This window comes from Pinus tabuliformis, chromosome 4_2 (genome assembly GCF_031772625.1).
Source record: "Pinus tabuliformis cultivar Carrire ecotype Pingquan chromosome 4_2, CPIR1, whole genome shotgun sequence".
Classification (NCBI taxonomy): Eukaryota; Viridiplantae; Streptophyta; class Pinopsida; order Pinales; family Pinaceae; genus Pinus; species Pinus tabuliformis.
This window is the reverse complement of record NC_142304.1, coordinates 130,062,173-130,079,903: the sequence shown is the minus strand read 5'-3', so window position 1 is coordinate 130,079,903 and position 17,731 is coordinate 130,062,173. Positions and strand designations below refer to the sequence as shown.

The 17,731-nt window shown below is 40.9% G+C and overlaps 1 protein-coding gene across 2 annotated transcripts in view; it reads left to right on the top strand.

Moving 5' to 3' along the window:
• The first annotated feature begins 4,512 nt into the window (after nucleotides 1-4,512).
• The window catches only part of STN7 (Serine/Threonine kinase domain protein), a 305,972-nt gene continuing 292,753 nt past the window's right edge, over nucleotides 4,513-17,731 (top strand). Inside the window, exon 1 of one of the 2 annotated variants that reach the window (XM_089428318.1) lies at nucleotides 4,513-5,131. In XM_089428318.1, coding sequence (XP_089284444.1) covers nucleotides 4,715-5,131 — 417 coding nt within the window. In that variant the 5' untranslated portion in view covers nucleotides 4,513-4,714. The remainder of the gene's footprint in view (nucleotides 5,132-17,731) is intronic. The other variant, XM_089428317.1, reaches the window with a different exon arrangement.

Below are 17,731 nucleotides of genomic sequence, written 5' to 3'. Positions count from 1 at the left end.
AGACATATCCTGCAAGATCAAGGAGAGAAAACATGTGTTTGCAACTGGTCTACAACGACATTTGTGGACCGCTAGAAAGTTCTCTTGGAGGAGGTAAATATTTTTTGCTTTTCATTGCTGATTTTAGTCGAATGACTTGGGTTTATTTTTTTAAAGAAAAGTCAAAAACATTTGAAAAGTTCAAGACTCTTTGTCATCTAATTGAAAAAGAAACCAATGAAAAGATAGGAGCATTTAAGACATATAATAGAGGGGAATTTACTTCAAATGAATTTAAAAAATATTGCAAAGATAAGGGGATTAGAAGGAAATTCACAAATTCTTATACTCCACAACAAAATGGATTAAAATAAAGGATAAATAAACTTTGTTAGGAATGGTGAGATAAATATTGAATTTCATAGTCTTAAGTGCCTCATATTGGGTTGAAGTAGTACATACTGTAGTTTATTTAAGAAAGTGATTTCCTACTGCTTCTTTGGATGATATCACCCCATATGAAGCATGGTATGGTTTCAAACCAAAAGTTAAACATCTTCAAGTTTTTGGTTCAATTTTCTATGCTTTAGTTCCTAAGGAAAAAAGAACTAAATCTAGAAAAAAGAACTAAATCTAGAAAAAAGAAGTATGAAGTGTATGATGATTGGATATTCCAAGGAGAAGAAAGGATATTGTATTTTACCCAATGGTAGATTTATTGTAAGTCGACATGTCATTTTTGACGAAACATAAAACAAAAGTGCTGAAAAAATTGAAAGCCGTTTTGAAAAATTGGAAAAACAAGTCAATAAGGAGAAAAATAGGATACAAAAAGAATGATGGTTTGAAATAGATTTGAATTTACCAGCAACAAATGATGATTCTTCATCAAAAAGTTCCTCCAAATCTTTGTCAAAAAGTTTTTTTGATTCTTCAGTCAATGAAAGTTGAAAAGATTCTAATAACCGATGTCAAAATTCTCAAATGAAAAGCAAACATAAGCACCCGATTGCACAATGAAAAACATACCTTTTGGGCAAGATCACCCACCTTCTAACATGTGCTCTTGACAAATGGGTGAGGAAACATACAACTAATGCAGGCAACGGAGATAAAGTGGAAAATCACATCAGCTACAAGGTCGTTGCCAGCGGTTGCTCGCAGGGGGTACCCACTGTTGGTGGGTAACAGACTCAACATGTCACCAGTGAGAATTGAACTTGGATGGAGAGGATAATAATCATTCCTCCAAACCACCTAAGATAAACCTAATTGAGAAGCACACACACATACATAAATTTGAAAAAGTTAAGTTGTTTTTAATTGGTAGAAAACTCATATATATTCAAATTAGTTTATGGACTTGTGGATGTGGTAGTCTAGCCATGATAAGTCTTGATTATTGTCAGAGGATATGCTCCAAAATGAGGTCCATTTCCTTTGGAAGATTGTGGATATGCTCCAAAATGAGGTTCATTCCTTTGGAAGATTGTGGATATGCTCATGGTTTAATTAAAAAGGTTCCATAACTTTACAAATGATAAAAATGGGTAAATTTTTGATACCATGGTAGTATAACTTTGAAGATGATGAAATATATATTTTATTTTTCTAAAATTAAGAAAAAATCTACAAAACTGAAGGTTACTGGCCAAATCTCTCTTGATACAATCTCAAGATCCTAATGTGCACTACATCATCTTATATAGGAAAAACTTTCCCTAAAATAATTGATCAATGTTTGATAAGATTGTGAGCATTCACTCTTGCCAAATGCATTTTAATCTTGGATCGTTAAACTATTTTCTTAAAAAATAATTTAAAAACATACTCTAAAATTAATGATAAAACATATTCTAAAAATAATGTTATCATATCATTCTACCAATCAAAGAATATATACTTGATAACTTAAATCATACTTTTTTTTTTATTTGTAAGCTTAGGTAGGTCCTACTTTTCTATTTATATAAAAGCAAACTGAATCCACATATTGTCCATAGGTGGCCTCAACTTGCCCAATGGGAAACCAAGTCTGTTGGCCACCTATGCATGTTATAAGCCATCCAAAATTGGAAAATTAACAGTCTTTCTACCCAAATAATATATACAGAACTATTTAAAAACCAATCTTTGATATTAGGTCCCATAGCATGCATATAAAAGAAAGCTAGCCGCTAAAAAAACAGTAACCTGAGGTCCATGAGCTCACTCTAGTCCTTGGGCTCTTCTTGTTCTGACTCGACATTCGTTGGGTCCTCAGCTGAATCTCCATTCATTGGTGTCATTTCAACGACGCATAGTATGTGTCTCTGAATTCGGTCTAGTTTGATATCTTGCTTGCATAATTGCAACTGTATGGTTTGCAGGTCTTGTTTATAATCTAGCATGTCTCTGATTATCAGATCCATCCCCATAGACACTTTTTCCATCGCCTTGCCAACAAGCCTCTTCATGAGCCAGTATAAATGTAAGGTCTGTTTAAATTGAGAAAGTCTTCCTCTAGTATTTCCCAGGTCAGGAATGAGGTCTCTCCACTCCTCCGTTTCTTCCTCCAAGTCCTCTTCCATAATCCTTTCCTCCATTTTCTCAATAATTTTCCTTATCCCTTCATCCGTGCCTTTCTTATAAGCCCTGGCTGCCTCCTTCACGGTCTCATCCATGGGTTGTCTGCCCATTATTTTTTCGGAGGTGCCCATATCTTGAGAGCGAGGACTGTTATTTCCCCAAACTCTGCGACCACGTCCTCTAGTAGCGCGCGCCATATCACTGTTCTTTGCTCCCTATTCACAATGGTCACTGTTTAGAGTCAGGATAAAATAGCCAAATTTTGTCTGCCTGCGCTATCTCTTCTATGCCTACATTCCTCTGCTCCCAGGTACTCCAGTGAGCCAGGGATGGTCCTCCCCTGCTCCTTGTTCTCTTTGTCCTGCTTCTCTTTCATACCCCTGTTTGCTGTCTCTCCTCCTTGTTCACGACCTCCCTCCTTGGGTTCCCTCGGCCTGACCCCCTCTTTAAATAGCCTCGGGCTAATGCACACAGGGAGCTCCCAACTAAGAATCTTCTCTCCCTTCCTGCCTCGCTAGCTGACACCATTCCCTCCCTTCCTGACATTACCCCCTTTGAAGGTTCCCCCGTTCTTTCTTGGCTTCCTGCCCGGCTTCTCCTCATAAGCTCGCTCTGCCCTGCTACCCGGTCTTGCCTTACCTACCTCGAATTTCTTCCTTAAGATCTTTTCCTGGCTCTCAGACCTCCCTGCCACCCTAATACAATTCTCTCTAGCCTTTCTATCCTTAGCCCTGAGCCCAATGCGCCCCTCCCTATTATCTGCTAAGCCCTCCATCCCTTCCAGCCTCGAAGCAGAGCTACCGGGCCGCTCCCTCTTGCTACTATAGCTTTGTTTGCACAACATAACCTCTACGCGAGGTCTCTCCTTGCCTCCCTTACACAGGTTCCTTTCACCTCCCATCCTACTGAAATTTCCTTTGCAAATTACAAAGAAGAGACAGTAAACATACCCGAGGTTAGTCTTCCTGTTTGCTGAATGCGTATTTGGCTTGCCCATCGCCCTCCTTCGCCTTCTCCCTTGCAATCTATCCATCCTTCTTCCCTTACCCCCGCTTTCATACTCCGTCACACCTACTTGCCGTCCCATCCTCCTTGCGCCACCGACCTTACCACCTTTCCTCTTCCCGACATTCCTCACACCACTTCTTCCATCTGACATCCCTCTTGGTGTACAGGACCTGTCCACGTTCTTCACTATGATCATGCGAGCTGCGGTGAGCAATCCTCGCGCCTCCTGGTTTCTGACAACGCCATTATTATTGTTTACCCACTCCGTCACCCCGATCGAGGAACAAATACTTGATAATTTAAATCATAAGTAAAAAATTAAATTATATGCAAGGTTGGTTTAATTATAAGTAAAAGTATGATATAAAAGCACTTGGGAGCAACCATCACTAGTTGCTACTAATACAAGCTGACTCATCAATGTTATTAAAGGAAAACCACACCCAATTAACTATTAGTGGTCCTTAAGGGGATAAGCTTTCACTCACCAAATGCTTTTGGGTCTTTAGCTCTGAATCTATTTCCTTACATCTTGAGGAAGACGAGTTCTTAGCCAAGCAAAAACTCTTTTAAAACAATACTCCAAAGCTATCTTTTCCTTTCCTACTGGAAGGTTAATAATTGAATTTTGAAAAATAATAATCAGAGGCTAATAATTAAATTTTGAAAAATAATAATGTGAAATTTTGAATATTAATAAACAAAGTGGCAAGACCTCTGACAGTATCGAATATTCCTAAAGAACATTAGGAAAGAACGTGGCAAAAGCTATGACAATAGCGAATATTAGTAAAGGACGTGGCAAAACCTATGACAGTAGCGTCCTGATTAAAAACCAAGAGTTCAATTTTGGTGACGTAGGATCAAACTCACTCACTGTGGTTGACGTGGCTGCGGATGGGAGTGGGTGTGGGTATCGTAGAAAAACGGATAATGCAGAGACCCCACAAGAGGGAGAAGCCAAACACACCATACAATCTCATCCTCAATCCATGCCTTGATTTTCTTCATCATTCCATCCCCCACAAAGAACGCCAATTGCAATTTTCACAAAAACACACAGCAATTACAAGCAAACCCAACTCAACCCATTCTCTGAAACATGGGCAGACACAATAAACAACTCCACTAGAAACTTAAAGTGTGAATAACCAAAATAATGGCCGCTATCACACTAGTACCGAGTAACTTATGCGGGGTGGCTGCACTAGGGGGAGGCTCATCTTTTATGGGCAGAAAGCTTTTGAATTCAAGAGCAGCGAGCAAGTGTAGAGACAGAGTGGGGTCAAAGGTGCAGGGCGGGGGTAGTGCTCGGGCAGAATGGGGGGCAGGCGATTATAATGGATTAGTGCTGGGAGTTGGGGTGGGATTGCCTTGCACAGTTATGGAGTGTGGCGATATGATATATCGCAGTACGTTACCACAGTCGGATGGGATAAACATAACGCCGCCGGGGGTGTTGTTGGCAATTCTGGTAGCTTCCTATTTGTGGGCGACACCGGGAGTGGCACCTGGCTTCTTCGACATGTTCGTCTTGGCCGTCCTCCAACGCATCTTCCGTCCATCCTACACCAAGGTATCTACGATCCCCATTCTAGGAAATTCTATGATCCCCATTTTCTATTGCGTTTTCTGCTTATATGCTATTCTATGTTCTTTCATCTTTCTTACTGGCTATCCGCTACGAAATAATTTTGATTTATATATAACTTTCGATTCAGTGATTGGGATGATACCTGCTTAAGCTAAATAGGACAAGGCAAATTTTGTGTACACCTTTTACAAATGGTAGCTCGTCTGACCATGCCCAATTCCCTTCTTCTTACGAAATTCTTCTGCTTGATTGGCTTCTTATGCAATGTTCCCTTTCCACAGGTTCGTGGCTATTTGAATTGAGGTCATTTGAAATTTTTTCCAAATTCATTTTTGTTAGACTAGGACGAGTAACTCCACAAGATGATTCTATTAATGTGCAATCAAGTTTATAAAATGGGGCGAATTCTCATTTCATTTTCCAGGGGTCCCTTCACCTGCGTATTCTTCTACTTCTAATTATTTACAATTTTAATTATGGGACAAAAAATCCCAAAGTATTATGTCCAACTTTCCAACTTACGCTGAAGGGGTGTTTCTGAGCCCAAGCATAATTATGAAAATTTCAAACTTTTTTCCTCCGAGTACATTGGTGAAAATGTCTGCAATATGTCATTTGTGGAACAATGTCTTAGTATTGGCCTCTATATGATATTAAATCAAATGATACTTTGTGTTGATGTGTTTGGTTCGATCACAGAATTTGGATTCTTGATTGCAAAAGTATTGTCAGTGAGAAGAGAAGTAGAATTCACTTGTTTCTCCTGCAAATCTTCAAGTATTTTCCTGAGCCACACAATCTCCTTTGTTCCTTTTGCAGTTGCCACATATTTCGCCTCTATTGTGGAATCCACTAGAACTAATTGTTTATGTGACCTTCAAGAGACAATTGCTGATCAAAAACTCATGAGATACCTTGAAGTCGACACTCCATTTTTTTGGTCTTTGTCAAAGTCTTAATCAAAATATCCAATCAAGCTAAAGTCATCCACCTGTGAATATTTGAGTCCAAAGTCTTGAGTTCCTTTCAAATACTTTAGAATTAATGTCCTTCCCAAGGCTTTTGCGTAAGTTCAGAACGAATTACAACAACAAATGAAATATCTGGTCTAGTAGTAGTGAGGTAGATATGACTTCCCAAAAGTTGTTTGTACTTGGTTGCATCCAGTCATGTCCCCATTTTTATTTTTCTTCATAGTACAGCTAGGGTGGATTTCCAGGATAGGGGATGGTCAGTGGAGCAGGTTTATGTCATCAGGGGTCTCGGTGGAGTTTTGAGGAGTTTTTATGGGATTTGATGGCATTCGCTTGGCATATTCCATCATCGGCACAATTTGCCTTTCATTCTGTTGCATTTCGACAACTTTCAAAAATCAACATTATTATTGGCATAACTTAATTAATTATGCTCGAGGTGGCATTCCGGGGAGATTAAGTGATGGAACACCTCAGTGTAATAGCTCGTTGGAACTAGAACGAGAAGATCTACATGATGAGACTTTTGGATGGGAGTTTCAATGATCTAAGGAGACATGGTGGCCAATTTACCTTTTTCCAGCATTAAAAAGAATATTTTAATTAAAATTAAAGAGGGAAAAGTGCTCCATGATTAAAATAATAATAAAATAGAAGATTCTAGAGGGTTCTATCAGATCTATGAAAGAGGAGGAGGAGGCCATTGGAGGACATCGTGGTTTTGATATTGTTTCTTGTATGTGAGGTTGAGAACCCGGTTCTCTACTCCAGTAGTAGCCTCAGGACGGAAACCCTTGGGTGATTCAGTGAGAGTGGGCGAGCACCCATCTCTTCCCTTGGTGAATCCATTCAGGGTTCACAGGTTGCAGTGTATTGTTTTTTTAGTTCTGTTTTGGAGGCCAATTTGCGGCATTATTGTAGATCTATTTGAGGCTAACTTTTCATCTCAGTTATACGGGTTGTATGTGCATGTAAAACCTTGGTTTATCTAATATAATAAAGCTGAATATTTTTCTGTTCATGGTGTCATGGATTGCAGTTCTCTGTTGTCTTTAATTTTACATGGCAATCTTCTGTCAAATGCATGATTAGTTTTATGTGAAGTGCCTGTTTCAAATTTTCTGCATTTGCGACATTACAGTGGTATCAGAGCATCGATCTCAGCTCAACTTGCGGGTTTTCAGTTCTCCGTTGCAACTATTATGGTTCGAGGGTTTCAAGATTATTTGCAGAAATTTCGTCCCAGATTCCTCTATTTGCCAGAAAATCCAAAGATCTTGAGTTCGACAATTTGCGAAAGTATTAAAAGCATTTTTATTATTTTATAAAGGGATCAAATTTTTAGGCTGTGAGCAAAATTTCCAAAATTAGCCGTGGCACATTATTGGAGCCGTAAACTAATTTTTAGGAGAGGGCCAAAAGATTTTCGCATGAGGCTTATCAAAGCCACGAGCAAGAAATTAGAGGATCGTTTTTTTATTCGAGCCAATTATTAGAAGAGGGGCGTATACATTTTTTTCTTTGGAATATTTAGAAAGCCAGGCCTAAAGTTATTCAAAGGTTGTATTACCTTTAATTAAATTTTCGGAGTGTTGTGGAATGTTTCAAGGGGCCAAGGGTCCTTTCGGCTACAGGACAATACACTGCCGTCGAAGCTGATTTTTCAATTTGGAGAAAATCTATTGAAGAACAAAATTTACTGGTGTGCCACGACTGTGGATGCGGTGCCCATTTCTTCAAAGAGTTAAGGAGCCGAGCGAATACTCCAGCTGTGAGGTTGAATCCCATTTTTTTTCAAAGCAGAAGCTGCACTATTGGTAGAGGAATGAATCAAAAATTTTAAGACGAGAAAATCATCTGAGAGACAGAGAATACCCTGGGGCAAATTTACTGTTTGATCTCGTCACCCATGTGCGGGCCGAGAACCCTGGCGACAGACTGACCGAAATTTCAAGAAATCGAACTCAGAGCCAGATTTCTCAAATCAAAGTTGACTGGTATCCGAATTTCATATTCCGGGAGGAATTCTTTTTTTTTCTCCGCTTCTTCCACTCCGCTTCGTTCGACGACTACTGCGAGCATTTGAATAACCACGTCGAACGAGAGTGACGATGCTTTGGGTCATCGACTATCAACGAAATTGAGGGGCCACAATTTTATGATATTCAAAGGTTGCGGTCACAAAACCTCCATTTTTATTCTTCTTCATAGTACAACTAGGGTGGATTTCCAGGAAAGGGGATGGTCAGGTCAGTGGAGCAAGTTTATGTCATAAGGGGTCCCGGTGGAGTTTTGAGGAATTTTTAGGGGATTTGATGGCATTCGCTTGGCATATTCCATCATCAACACAGTTTGCCTTTCATTCCGTTGCATTCCGACAACTTTCGAAAATCAACATTATTATTGGGCATAACTTAATTAATTATGCTCGAGGTGGCATTCTGGGTAGATTAATTGATGGAACACCTAAGTGTAATAGCTCATTGGAACGGAACGAGAAGATCTACATGATGGGACTTTTGGATGGGAGTTTCAGTGATATGAGGAGACATGGTGGCATTTACCCTTTTCCAGCATTAAAAAGAATATTTAATTAAAATAAAAGAGGGAAAAGTGCTCCATGATTAAAATAATAATAAAATAGAAGATTCTAGAGGGGTCCATCAGATTTATAAAAGAGGAGGAGGAGGCCATTGGAGGACATCTTGGTTTTGATATTGTTTCTTGTATGTGAGGTTGAGAACTCAGTTCTCTAGTCCAGCAGTAGCCCCAGGACGGAAACCCTCGGGTGATTCAGTGAGAGTGGGCGAGCACCCATGTTAAAATTGGCAACTAGGGCCAAACTCCATGTGGGTCATCTTATTAATGGCAGCTGATATTTTTCTTGGATCCCTCTCATCGAGAGTTGTAGGATTGATCTAAAGATCATCTGATTCCGATAAGTATTCATGGAGATATGAATTTCTTTGTGTTATGGGACAATTCGTCAAGGTCAGCCAGCAACCAAATAAACCCCTCATGTGCTCCACGTTTTTGTATAAATAAAGGCGCCTTGAATCATTTGAGAACACAACTCTCATGATCTCCCTCTCTCCACTTGTTTTGGGTTTGTCTTCTCTCAAGGAAGACTCAGTGGAGAAGGTCATCTAAAGGAGCCCTAGACGCAGTCATCTAGGAGAGCCCTAGCCGCAGTCTTGGAGGAGATCTGGCTGTAGATCTAAGAAGCTCTAGCTGCAGTCAATAGGAGTTCTAATGCGCGGTAAGGGAGCCCTAATCCGCAGCAAAGGGAAGGCTCTAATCCACAGCAAAGGGAGCCCTAATCCGCAGCAAAGGGAAGGCTCTAATCCGCAGCAACGGGAGCTCTAACTGCAGCAAAGGGAAGGCCCTTATCTGTAGCTAATGGGAGCCCTAAACCACTGTCAAGAGGAAGCCCTAAACTGTTGTCAAGAGGAGCCCTGAGCCAAGGTCTTAGCCACAGCATAAGAAGGACTTCATCCATAGCATAAGGGACCTGTGGGCATGGACAACAGCAAGACAGGGAAGCCACAGTCACAAGGAGGAGAGATTCAGGGCTGTATATGTATGCGTTTGAGTGCAGGTAAGTGTTGTTAGCTTGCCCGAGTTCATGAGGAAAGAAACGCTGCTGTTTGGGTATCATTTGGGAAGGTGGAGTGCTACAGCTAGTTGTTGTGCTAGGCTGCAAGCCAGAGCACACAACTGAGGTTGTGTCAAGGACTGTCAAGGGTGGACAACACCTTCAAAGGGCAACGTGGCATGAGGGAAAGCTCTTCAAGATAAACTGCAGTCCTAAAAGGACTTATCTCCTGACTGTGTGGTAGCCCTAACCTGAACACAGTCATAACAACAATGGGCAGCAATACATATGATCAGTATTGCTAGACATAGGTGCTGCAATGGGACAACATGGCAATGATGAGGTATTATAGCATGCATGGTAAAACATGATGCAACATGGGACAGCTGCAAGCATGAAGAATCATGGACAACAACAACATGGTAAAGCATGGACAGCTGCAAGTAGAGTGCTGTATGGGACAACAGTATAGTACTTGATGCAGCTAGGACACAAAGCAGCAATGGTGCAGCAAGCACATGGGCATAGCATGGTGTAGCCATGGCACTAGGTAAACACTAGGACAGCAACAGCATGAGGTCCAGTGTTGTGATGATGGGTGCAACATGGTGCAGCACGGTGAGGTGCAACATATGGACGAGATGCAGCACATGATAGGTGAATGAGTCACCTTAGAGAATCAGTTGAAGTAGCATGTCTTCAACTGATCTCATGTAGAGATAATATATTAGTCGAAGTATTGACTTTTGTTGTAAATTTACTATCTCTTTATCTCTCTTTGTGCTGAACTATTGAAGAACATATAAGAAAAATTGATCAAGGGTTTCCCCACATTGGGGTTTGTCCCTAGCTAGTGCCACATCTTGCGTCCTCTTGTCTTGGCTTGTCTTTTGCGATTTATGTTTATGTTCTATCTGCAGTTTACTTTAATGCTGATGTGATTGCTAAAGATATTGAGCTAACTGTGAAAATTGAAATAAATTGCTCTAAGCATAGAACATACCTAAACTTAACATGGTATCAGAGCTGAGGTGAAGACAATGCCCAAGCAAGAGTGAAAGAGCAATCACCAAAGACAGTTAGGAAAGGACAAAAGGATCAATGGGTTCCTCATCCCTCTTCAAATTCACCGAGGGTGAAATCGAAGCAGAGAATATTATCAGAATGGCGCAGCAGAATATGGCCTACCTAAAGATCACTTCATTGGGAAGACCAGATCTCAAGGTGGAAGGAAAGGCAGATAACTAGTTCGGCCATTATGCGAAGGAGTGTCTGAATGGCAGGGACACATCACTTGATGATGATAACAATCATTCCAGGGACATCTTCAATGATCAGAGGAATGACAGTGCAGGTCATCAAGGTAACCACTGACTCTTCAAGAAAGCAAGGAACCCCAGGTATGAAGAATCAAATGTTGTTTCTGATAAGATAAAGAAGTGCTATCTTGTATTGGCCCTCTCCTTCAAATTCTTTGGGAATCTGGCTTATTGATTGTAGTGCTTCAAGGCACTCCATCGGATAGAAGGGTGCTCTCTCTAATTTGGTAGAGATGGAAACAATCATGGGATTATACTTGGAGCCAATGCCACCTATCCCGGAAAGGGTGTAGGGAATGTTACCTCTCAATTGAATGAGGGTAACTCGATTCACTTACAGAATCTCTTTTATGTACCTGATCGCAAGAAGAACCTGGTGTCCATTTCGGCAATGGAAGTCAAAGGTTTTAGGGTGGCATTCATTGATGGAAAGGTACGTGTTTAAAAATAAAACTTTCTAAGATGATTTTGAGTTCAAGGTTGGCAATTTGTATCAAGTTGCAAGATGGTCCATTGGGGACCATATCAGTTGACACATCTGATCTATAGCACCGAAGGTCTACTGATGGGGCCCTACCTGATATGAGTTAGATGGTGACTTAGATGCCTGAATTCAAGAAGAGCATGAAGGTACATGTCTGAGATGTACCGAAGGAAAATCTTACAAGGGGACCATTCCCCTCATGTAGCAGGTCCACAGGTTCACAACAATCCGAGGAGTTTGAGATTCATGATCGGGAATCTCATGTATACAGGTGGAAGAAAGCCCTCTATGGCTTGAAGTATAACACCCTGGGCATAGTATGAGAGGATTGATAGCTGCCTGATGAAGCTGAGATTCACTAGGAGTGAAAATAATTCAAACCATTGCTTGAAGGTTGTGGATGATAGACCTCTCATACCGGCACCTTCTGAGGATGACCTATTTCTGACAGGTGTAGACCCTCTCACTTGCAGAAGTAAGAGGGCGTTGGATTCCAGATATGGAATGGTAAACTGCAAGCCCATGACTACCTCGAAGATCTTAACTTTCAGAAGTTATATGATGGTGATGCCAGACCAGATTTGGGAAATGCCTCTGAGTTTCATAAACTCATCTGCATTGATGTTCTTGGTGAACTTCCGTCCGTATATATGCTTTGCAGTTAGCATGGTGAGCTCATATTTGGTTGAGCCTCACTAGATTGGTGCCAAGAATCTTCTGAGATATCTTCAGGGCACAATCTCTCATGGATTGAGATACACTGCCGGAAATATGAAGCTGCATGATTATTCGAATACTGACTGGGTAGGCAGTGTGGAGGATCGCTAGAGCACTTCTCAGTGTTGGTTCTCTCTAGATTCTGCTTTGATATCATGGATGAGGAGGAAGCAGAAGTCAGTTGCTATAAGCACCGCCGAGATCGAATACATAGCTACGAGTATGATCTCGTGTGAAACTGCCTGGTTGTGGAAGCTCATCAATGAGCTGTTTGTACACATGATGAATACCACTGTGATTCTTTGTGACAACCAGGGGGGATTCGATTATTGAGGAATCTCGTATTCGATGATTGCTTCAGCAGATAAACATCAGATACTACCTTATCTGGGATATGGTAAGTCGATGAGCGAGGAGGCTCCATCGCATTGAGACTGATGTACAGGTCACAAACAGTTTGTCAAAGCCCCGGGGAAAGGTCAAATCTGTGATTTTCCTGAACGACTTGGAGTCGTTGAGAGACCTTCGTAGAAGGGTCCTACATGTTGCATGCACTGAGCTCTGGGAGCTCTGGGGGGCTTGGGGTACTTATTGGAGCGACATACGACCATAGGGCGATTGACCCTCTCCTGGTGGTGCGCTATGTACAGGGTGACAGGTTCAACCTTTCCCTGTGATACCTCGTGGTGACTATGGAACAGGATGATTTAGTTCTCCCGGGAAGATTAGTTCTCTTGTGGCAACTATGGAACAGGATGATTAGTTCTCCTGTGGGCTAGGATGATTAGTTCTCCCGTGGCGACTGTGAGTGAGGATGATTAGTTCTCCTGTGGGCCAGGATGATTAGTTCTCCTGTGGCGACCAATGGACAGGATGATTCGTTCTCCTGTGAACAGGATGATTAGTTCTCTTGTCGAGGTATCCTATCCATGTAGTCTGGGACTCATGGGAAGTACCTCTCATCTGATCAATGAGCAGGGAAATGGGGTTAGGGACCATAGTAGTACTATCGATGGATGCATCGTTGTATCTACTGTACTCCCTATGCTAGGATGACCTCCATTGATTTGGGATCAATGAAACTGATCTAGGATCAGTATGAGTGGTTTGAGACACTCTCTTGTGATATTGATCTGGGATCAATAAAACTGACTTCGGGTTAGTAAGAGTGATATGACACACTCTCTTCAGATGAAACTGACTTCGGGTCAGTAGAGAATGGTATGAGACATTCTCGATCAATTCTTCTTCTTCATGGTTCAGCAGAGTAGAACTAAGTAGAGCAGAGCAGAGCTCGGCAGAGCAGAACTGAGCAGAGCTCAGCAGAGCAGAGTAGAACAGTGCAGGGCACTGATGGCAGAGATAGTACAGTCAGACATATAGATCAGCGGATGGAGTTCTCCCTAGTTGAGAGGGAGTGTTAAAATTGGAAACTAGGGCCAAACTCCATGTGGGTCATCTTATTAATGGCAGCTGATATTTTTCTTGGATCCCTCTCATCGAGAGGTGTAGGATTGATCTAAAGATCATCCGATTCTGATAAGTATTCATGGAGATATGAATTTATTTGTGTTATGGGACAATTCGTCAAGGTCGGCCAACAACCAAATAAACCCCTCATGTGCTCCACGTTTTTGTATAAATAAAGGTGCCTTGAATCATTTGAGAACACAACTCTCATGATCTCCCTCTCTCCACGTGTTTTGGGTTCGTCTTCTCTCAAGGAAGACGCAATGGAGAGGGTCATCTAAAAGAGCCCTAGACGCAGTCATCTAGGAGAGCCCTAGCCTCAGTCTTGGAGGAGATCTGGCTGCAGATCTAAGAATCCCTAGCTGCAGCCAATAGGAGTTCTAATGTGCAATAAGGGAGCCCTAATCCGCAGCAAAGGGAAGGCTCTAATCCACAACAAAGGGAGCCCTAATCTGCAGCAAAGGGAAGGCTCTAATCCACAACAAAAGGAGCCCTAATCCACAGCAAATGGAAGGCTCTAATCCGCAACAACAGGAGCTATAACCGCAACAAAGGGAAGGCCCTTATCTGTAGCTAATGGGAGCCCTAAACCACTGTCAAGAGGAAGCCTTAAACTGCTGTCAAGAGGAGCCCTGAGTCAAGGCCTTAGCCACAACATAAGAAGGACTTCATTCGCAGCAAAAGGGACCTTATCATAGCATGAAGCAATGTGGGCATGGACAGCAGCAAGACAGGGAAGCCGTAGTCACAAGGAGGAGAGATTCAGGGCTATATATGTATGCGTTTGAGTGCAGGTAAGTGTTGTCAGCTTGCTCGAGTTCATGAGGAAAGAAACGCTGCTGTTTGGGTATCATTTGGGAAGGCGGAGTGCTACAGCTAGCTATTGTGCTAGGCTGCAAGCCAGAGCACACAACTGAGGTTGTGTCAAGGACTGTCAAGGGTGGACAACACCTTCAAAGGGCAGCGTGGCATGAGGGAAAGCTCTTCAAGATAAACTGCAGTCCTAAAAGGACTTATCTCCTGACTGTGTGGTAGCCCTAACCTGAACACAATCATAACAACAATGGGCAACAATACATATGATCAGTATTGCTAGACATAGGTGTTGCAATGGGACAGAATGGTAATGATGAGGTATTATAGCATGCATGGTAAAACATGATGCAACATGGGACAGCTGCAAGCATGAAGAATCAAGGACAACAACAACATGGTAAAGCATGGACAGCTGTAAGTAGAGTGATGTATGGGACATCAGTATAGTACTTGATGCAGCTAGGACACTAAGCAACAATGGTGCAGCAAGCACATGGGCATAGCATGGTGTAGCCGTGGCACTAGGTAAACACTAGGACAACAGCAGCATGAGGTCCAATATTGTGATGATGGCTGCAACATGGTGCATCACAGTGAGGTGCAACATATGGACGAGATGCAACACATGATAGGTGAATGAGTCACCTTGGAGAATCAGTTGAAGCAACATGTCTTCAACTGCTCTCATGTAGAGATAATATATTAGTCGAAGTATTGACTTCTGTTGTAAATGTACTATTTCTCTCTCTCTGCTGAACTATTGAAGAACATATAATAAGAATTGATCAAGGGTTTCCCGACATTGGGGTTTGTCCCTGGCTAGCGCCACATCTTGTGTCCTCTTGTCTTGGCTTGTCTTCTGCGATTTATGTTTATGTTTTATCTGCAGTTTACTTTAATGCTGATGTGATTGCTAAAGATATTGAGCTAACTGTGAAAATTGAAATAAATTGCTCTAAGCATAGAACATACCTAAACTTAACAACCCATCTCTTCCCTTGGTGAATCCATTCATGGTTCACAGGTTGTAGTGTATTGTTTTTCAGTTTTGTTTTGCAGGCTGATTTGCGGCATTATTGTAGATCTATTTGAGGCCAACTTTTCATCTCAGCTATACGGGTTGTATGTGCATGTAAAACCCTGGTTTATCTAATATAATAAAGCTGAGTATTTTTCTGTTCATGGTGTTATGGATTGCAGTGCTCTGTTGTCTTTAATTTTACATGGCAATCTACTGTTAAATGCATGATTAGTTTTATGTGAAGTGCTTGTTCCAAATTTTCTGCATTTGGGACATTACACATCCTCAAATTCATTCCCCTTTGATGTGATCTTCAAATTTTTTTCCATTGGAGTAGAAAGAGGATTGCATTCAACCATGCCAAGTTTATTCAAAGATTCTCCAATGTACTTTTTTTTGGGAGATAAATATGTATTTTGGATGTTGAGTCACTTCAATGCCTACATAGTAGTGAAGATGCCCCAAATCTGTCATCTCAAAGCCTTCTTCAATTCTTTCTTTATAGATACAATATAGTTTTCATTGCTTCTTGTGATCAACAAATCATCTACATACACTACAAGATATACAACAAATTTTCCAACTTTCTTGACAAACAGAGTTGTATCATTAAGATTAAAGTGTTTGAAATTTAATTTTAGAAGATGTTTAGTTGACTTTTTATACCAAGCTCGCGGTGCTTGTTTTATGCCATATAAGGATTTGATGAATTTACATACTTTCTTTTCTTGTCCCTTCACAACAAAACTTTCCAGTTGAGACATGATGACATTCTCTTTCAAGTCTCCATTCAAGAAAGCAATCTTCACATCCATTTGATGAACTTACCATCCATTATGAGCTGCCAAGTGAAAGAGAGTCCAGATGGTGACCTATTTTGCTATGGGGGCAAATCTTTCATCATAATCAACACCTTCTTTCTATGCAGATGCTTTTACCACAAGCATTGCTTTGTGCTTGCCAACTGAGCTATATGATTTGTACTTCTTCTTGTAGATCCACTTGCAGCTGATTCGTTTGGTTCCAAATGTAGAGCCCACCAACTTCTGTGTTCCATTCCTTATGAGAAAATCATACTCCTTTTGCATTACATCTTGCCACTCATCATAAGAAGCAACCTTTCTAAAGAATGTTGGTTCAAAGTTGATAGATAAATTCAATTCACAATCATATGAAACATCCTTATCATCTATCAATTGAATCATAATTATCTACATCACCTCCATTTTGTTTAGTGGAACCTCTGGTTCCTGTCTTTTTGACCTCATTAGCATGAACACTTTTAAGTGTTATGATAGGTCATTTTGGGGAACCTTTCTGAGATGGCCCTAGTTACTCCATTGATTGAGATGGGATTGCATCAAGATTCAACCCTCCCAATCCTCTCAATCACATCATTCAAAGGATCTTCCTAATGCGATGAAGTGGCTGGAACTTCATGAGGGGCAGATGGTGCTTTAAAAGGAGATTCCAAAGATTGATCCAAGATAGGGATCCTCCCTTCAAGACGTGGAATCTCATTATCAAGTTCATGATATGTCTCCACATGAGTAAATCTATCCAAACAATCAAGCCATTGCTCACTAATGTTGTCAATCTTGGAAGATTTAAGAAAAAATACATCTCTGGAAAGAATAAACTTCTTTTTTATCTCATCGTAAAGACAATATGCCTTAGTGTTATCTAAATACCCCAAAAAATTGCACTTTTGATTCCTTGCATCAAGCTTGTTTCTTTGCTCCTTGGGAATCAAAGCATAGCGGGTGAAACCAAAGACCGTGAGATGCCTTACTGAAGGAATGTGGCTATACCACATTTCATGTGTTGTTTCTGAGAGCATGAGATGTACATCTATTTTTCACATACATTGCACATAGAACCATGTCATCCCGAAACATTAACTTTACTTTTTTGAAAAATATCGTGGACTGAACCACATTCAAGATAGTTCAGTTCATTGTTTTAGTTACACCATTTTGTTGAGGTTGTATGGATCTGTGGTTTGATGTTGAATCCCATGTTGGTGAAGATAGTTTTCAAATTTATTAGAGGTATATTCTCTTCCATTATTAGTACAAAGACAACCAATATGTGGTTGTGCTTCATTTTGAATCCACACATGAATATCTTTGAAAGTTTCAAAAGCTTGAGATTTATTTTTCAACAAATATATCCAACACATCTTG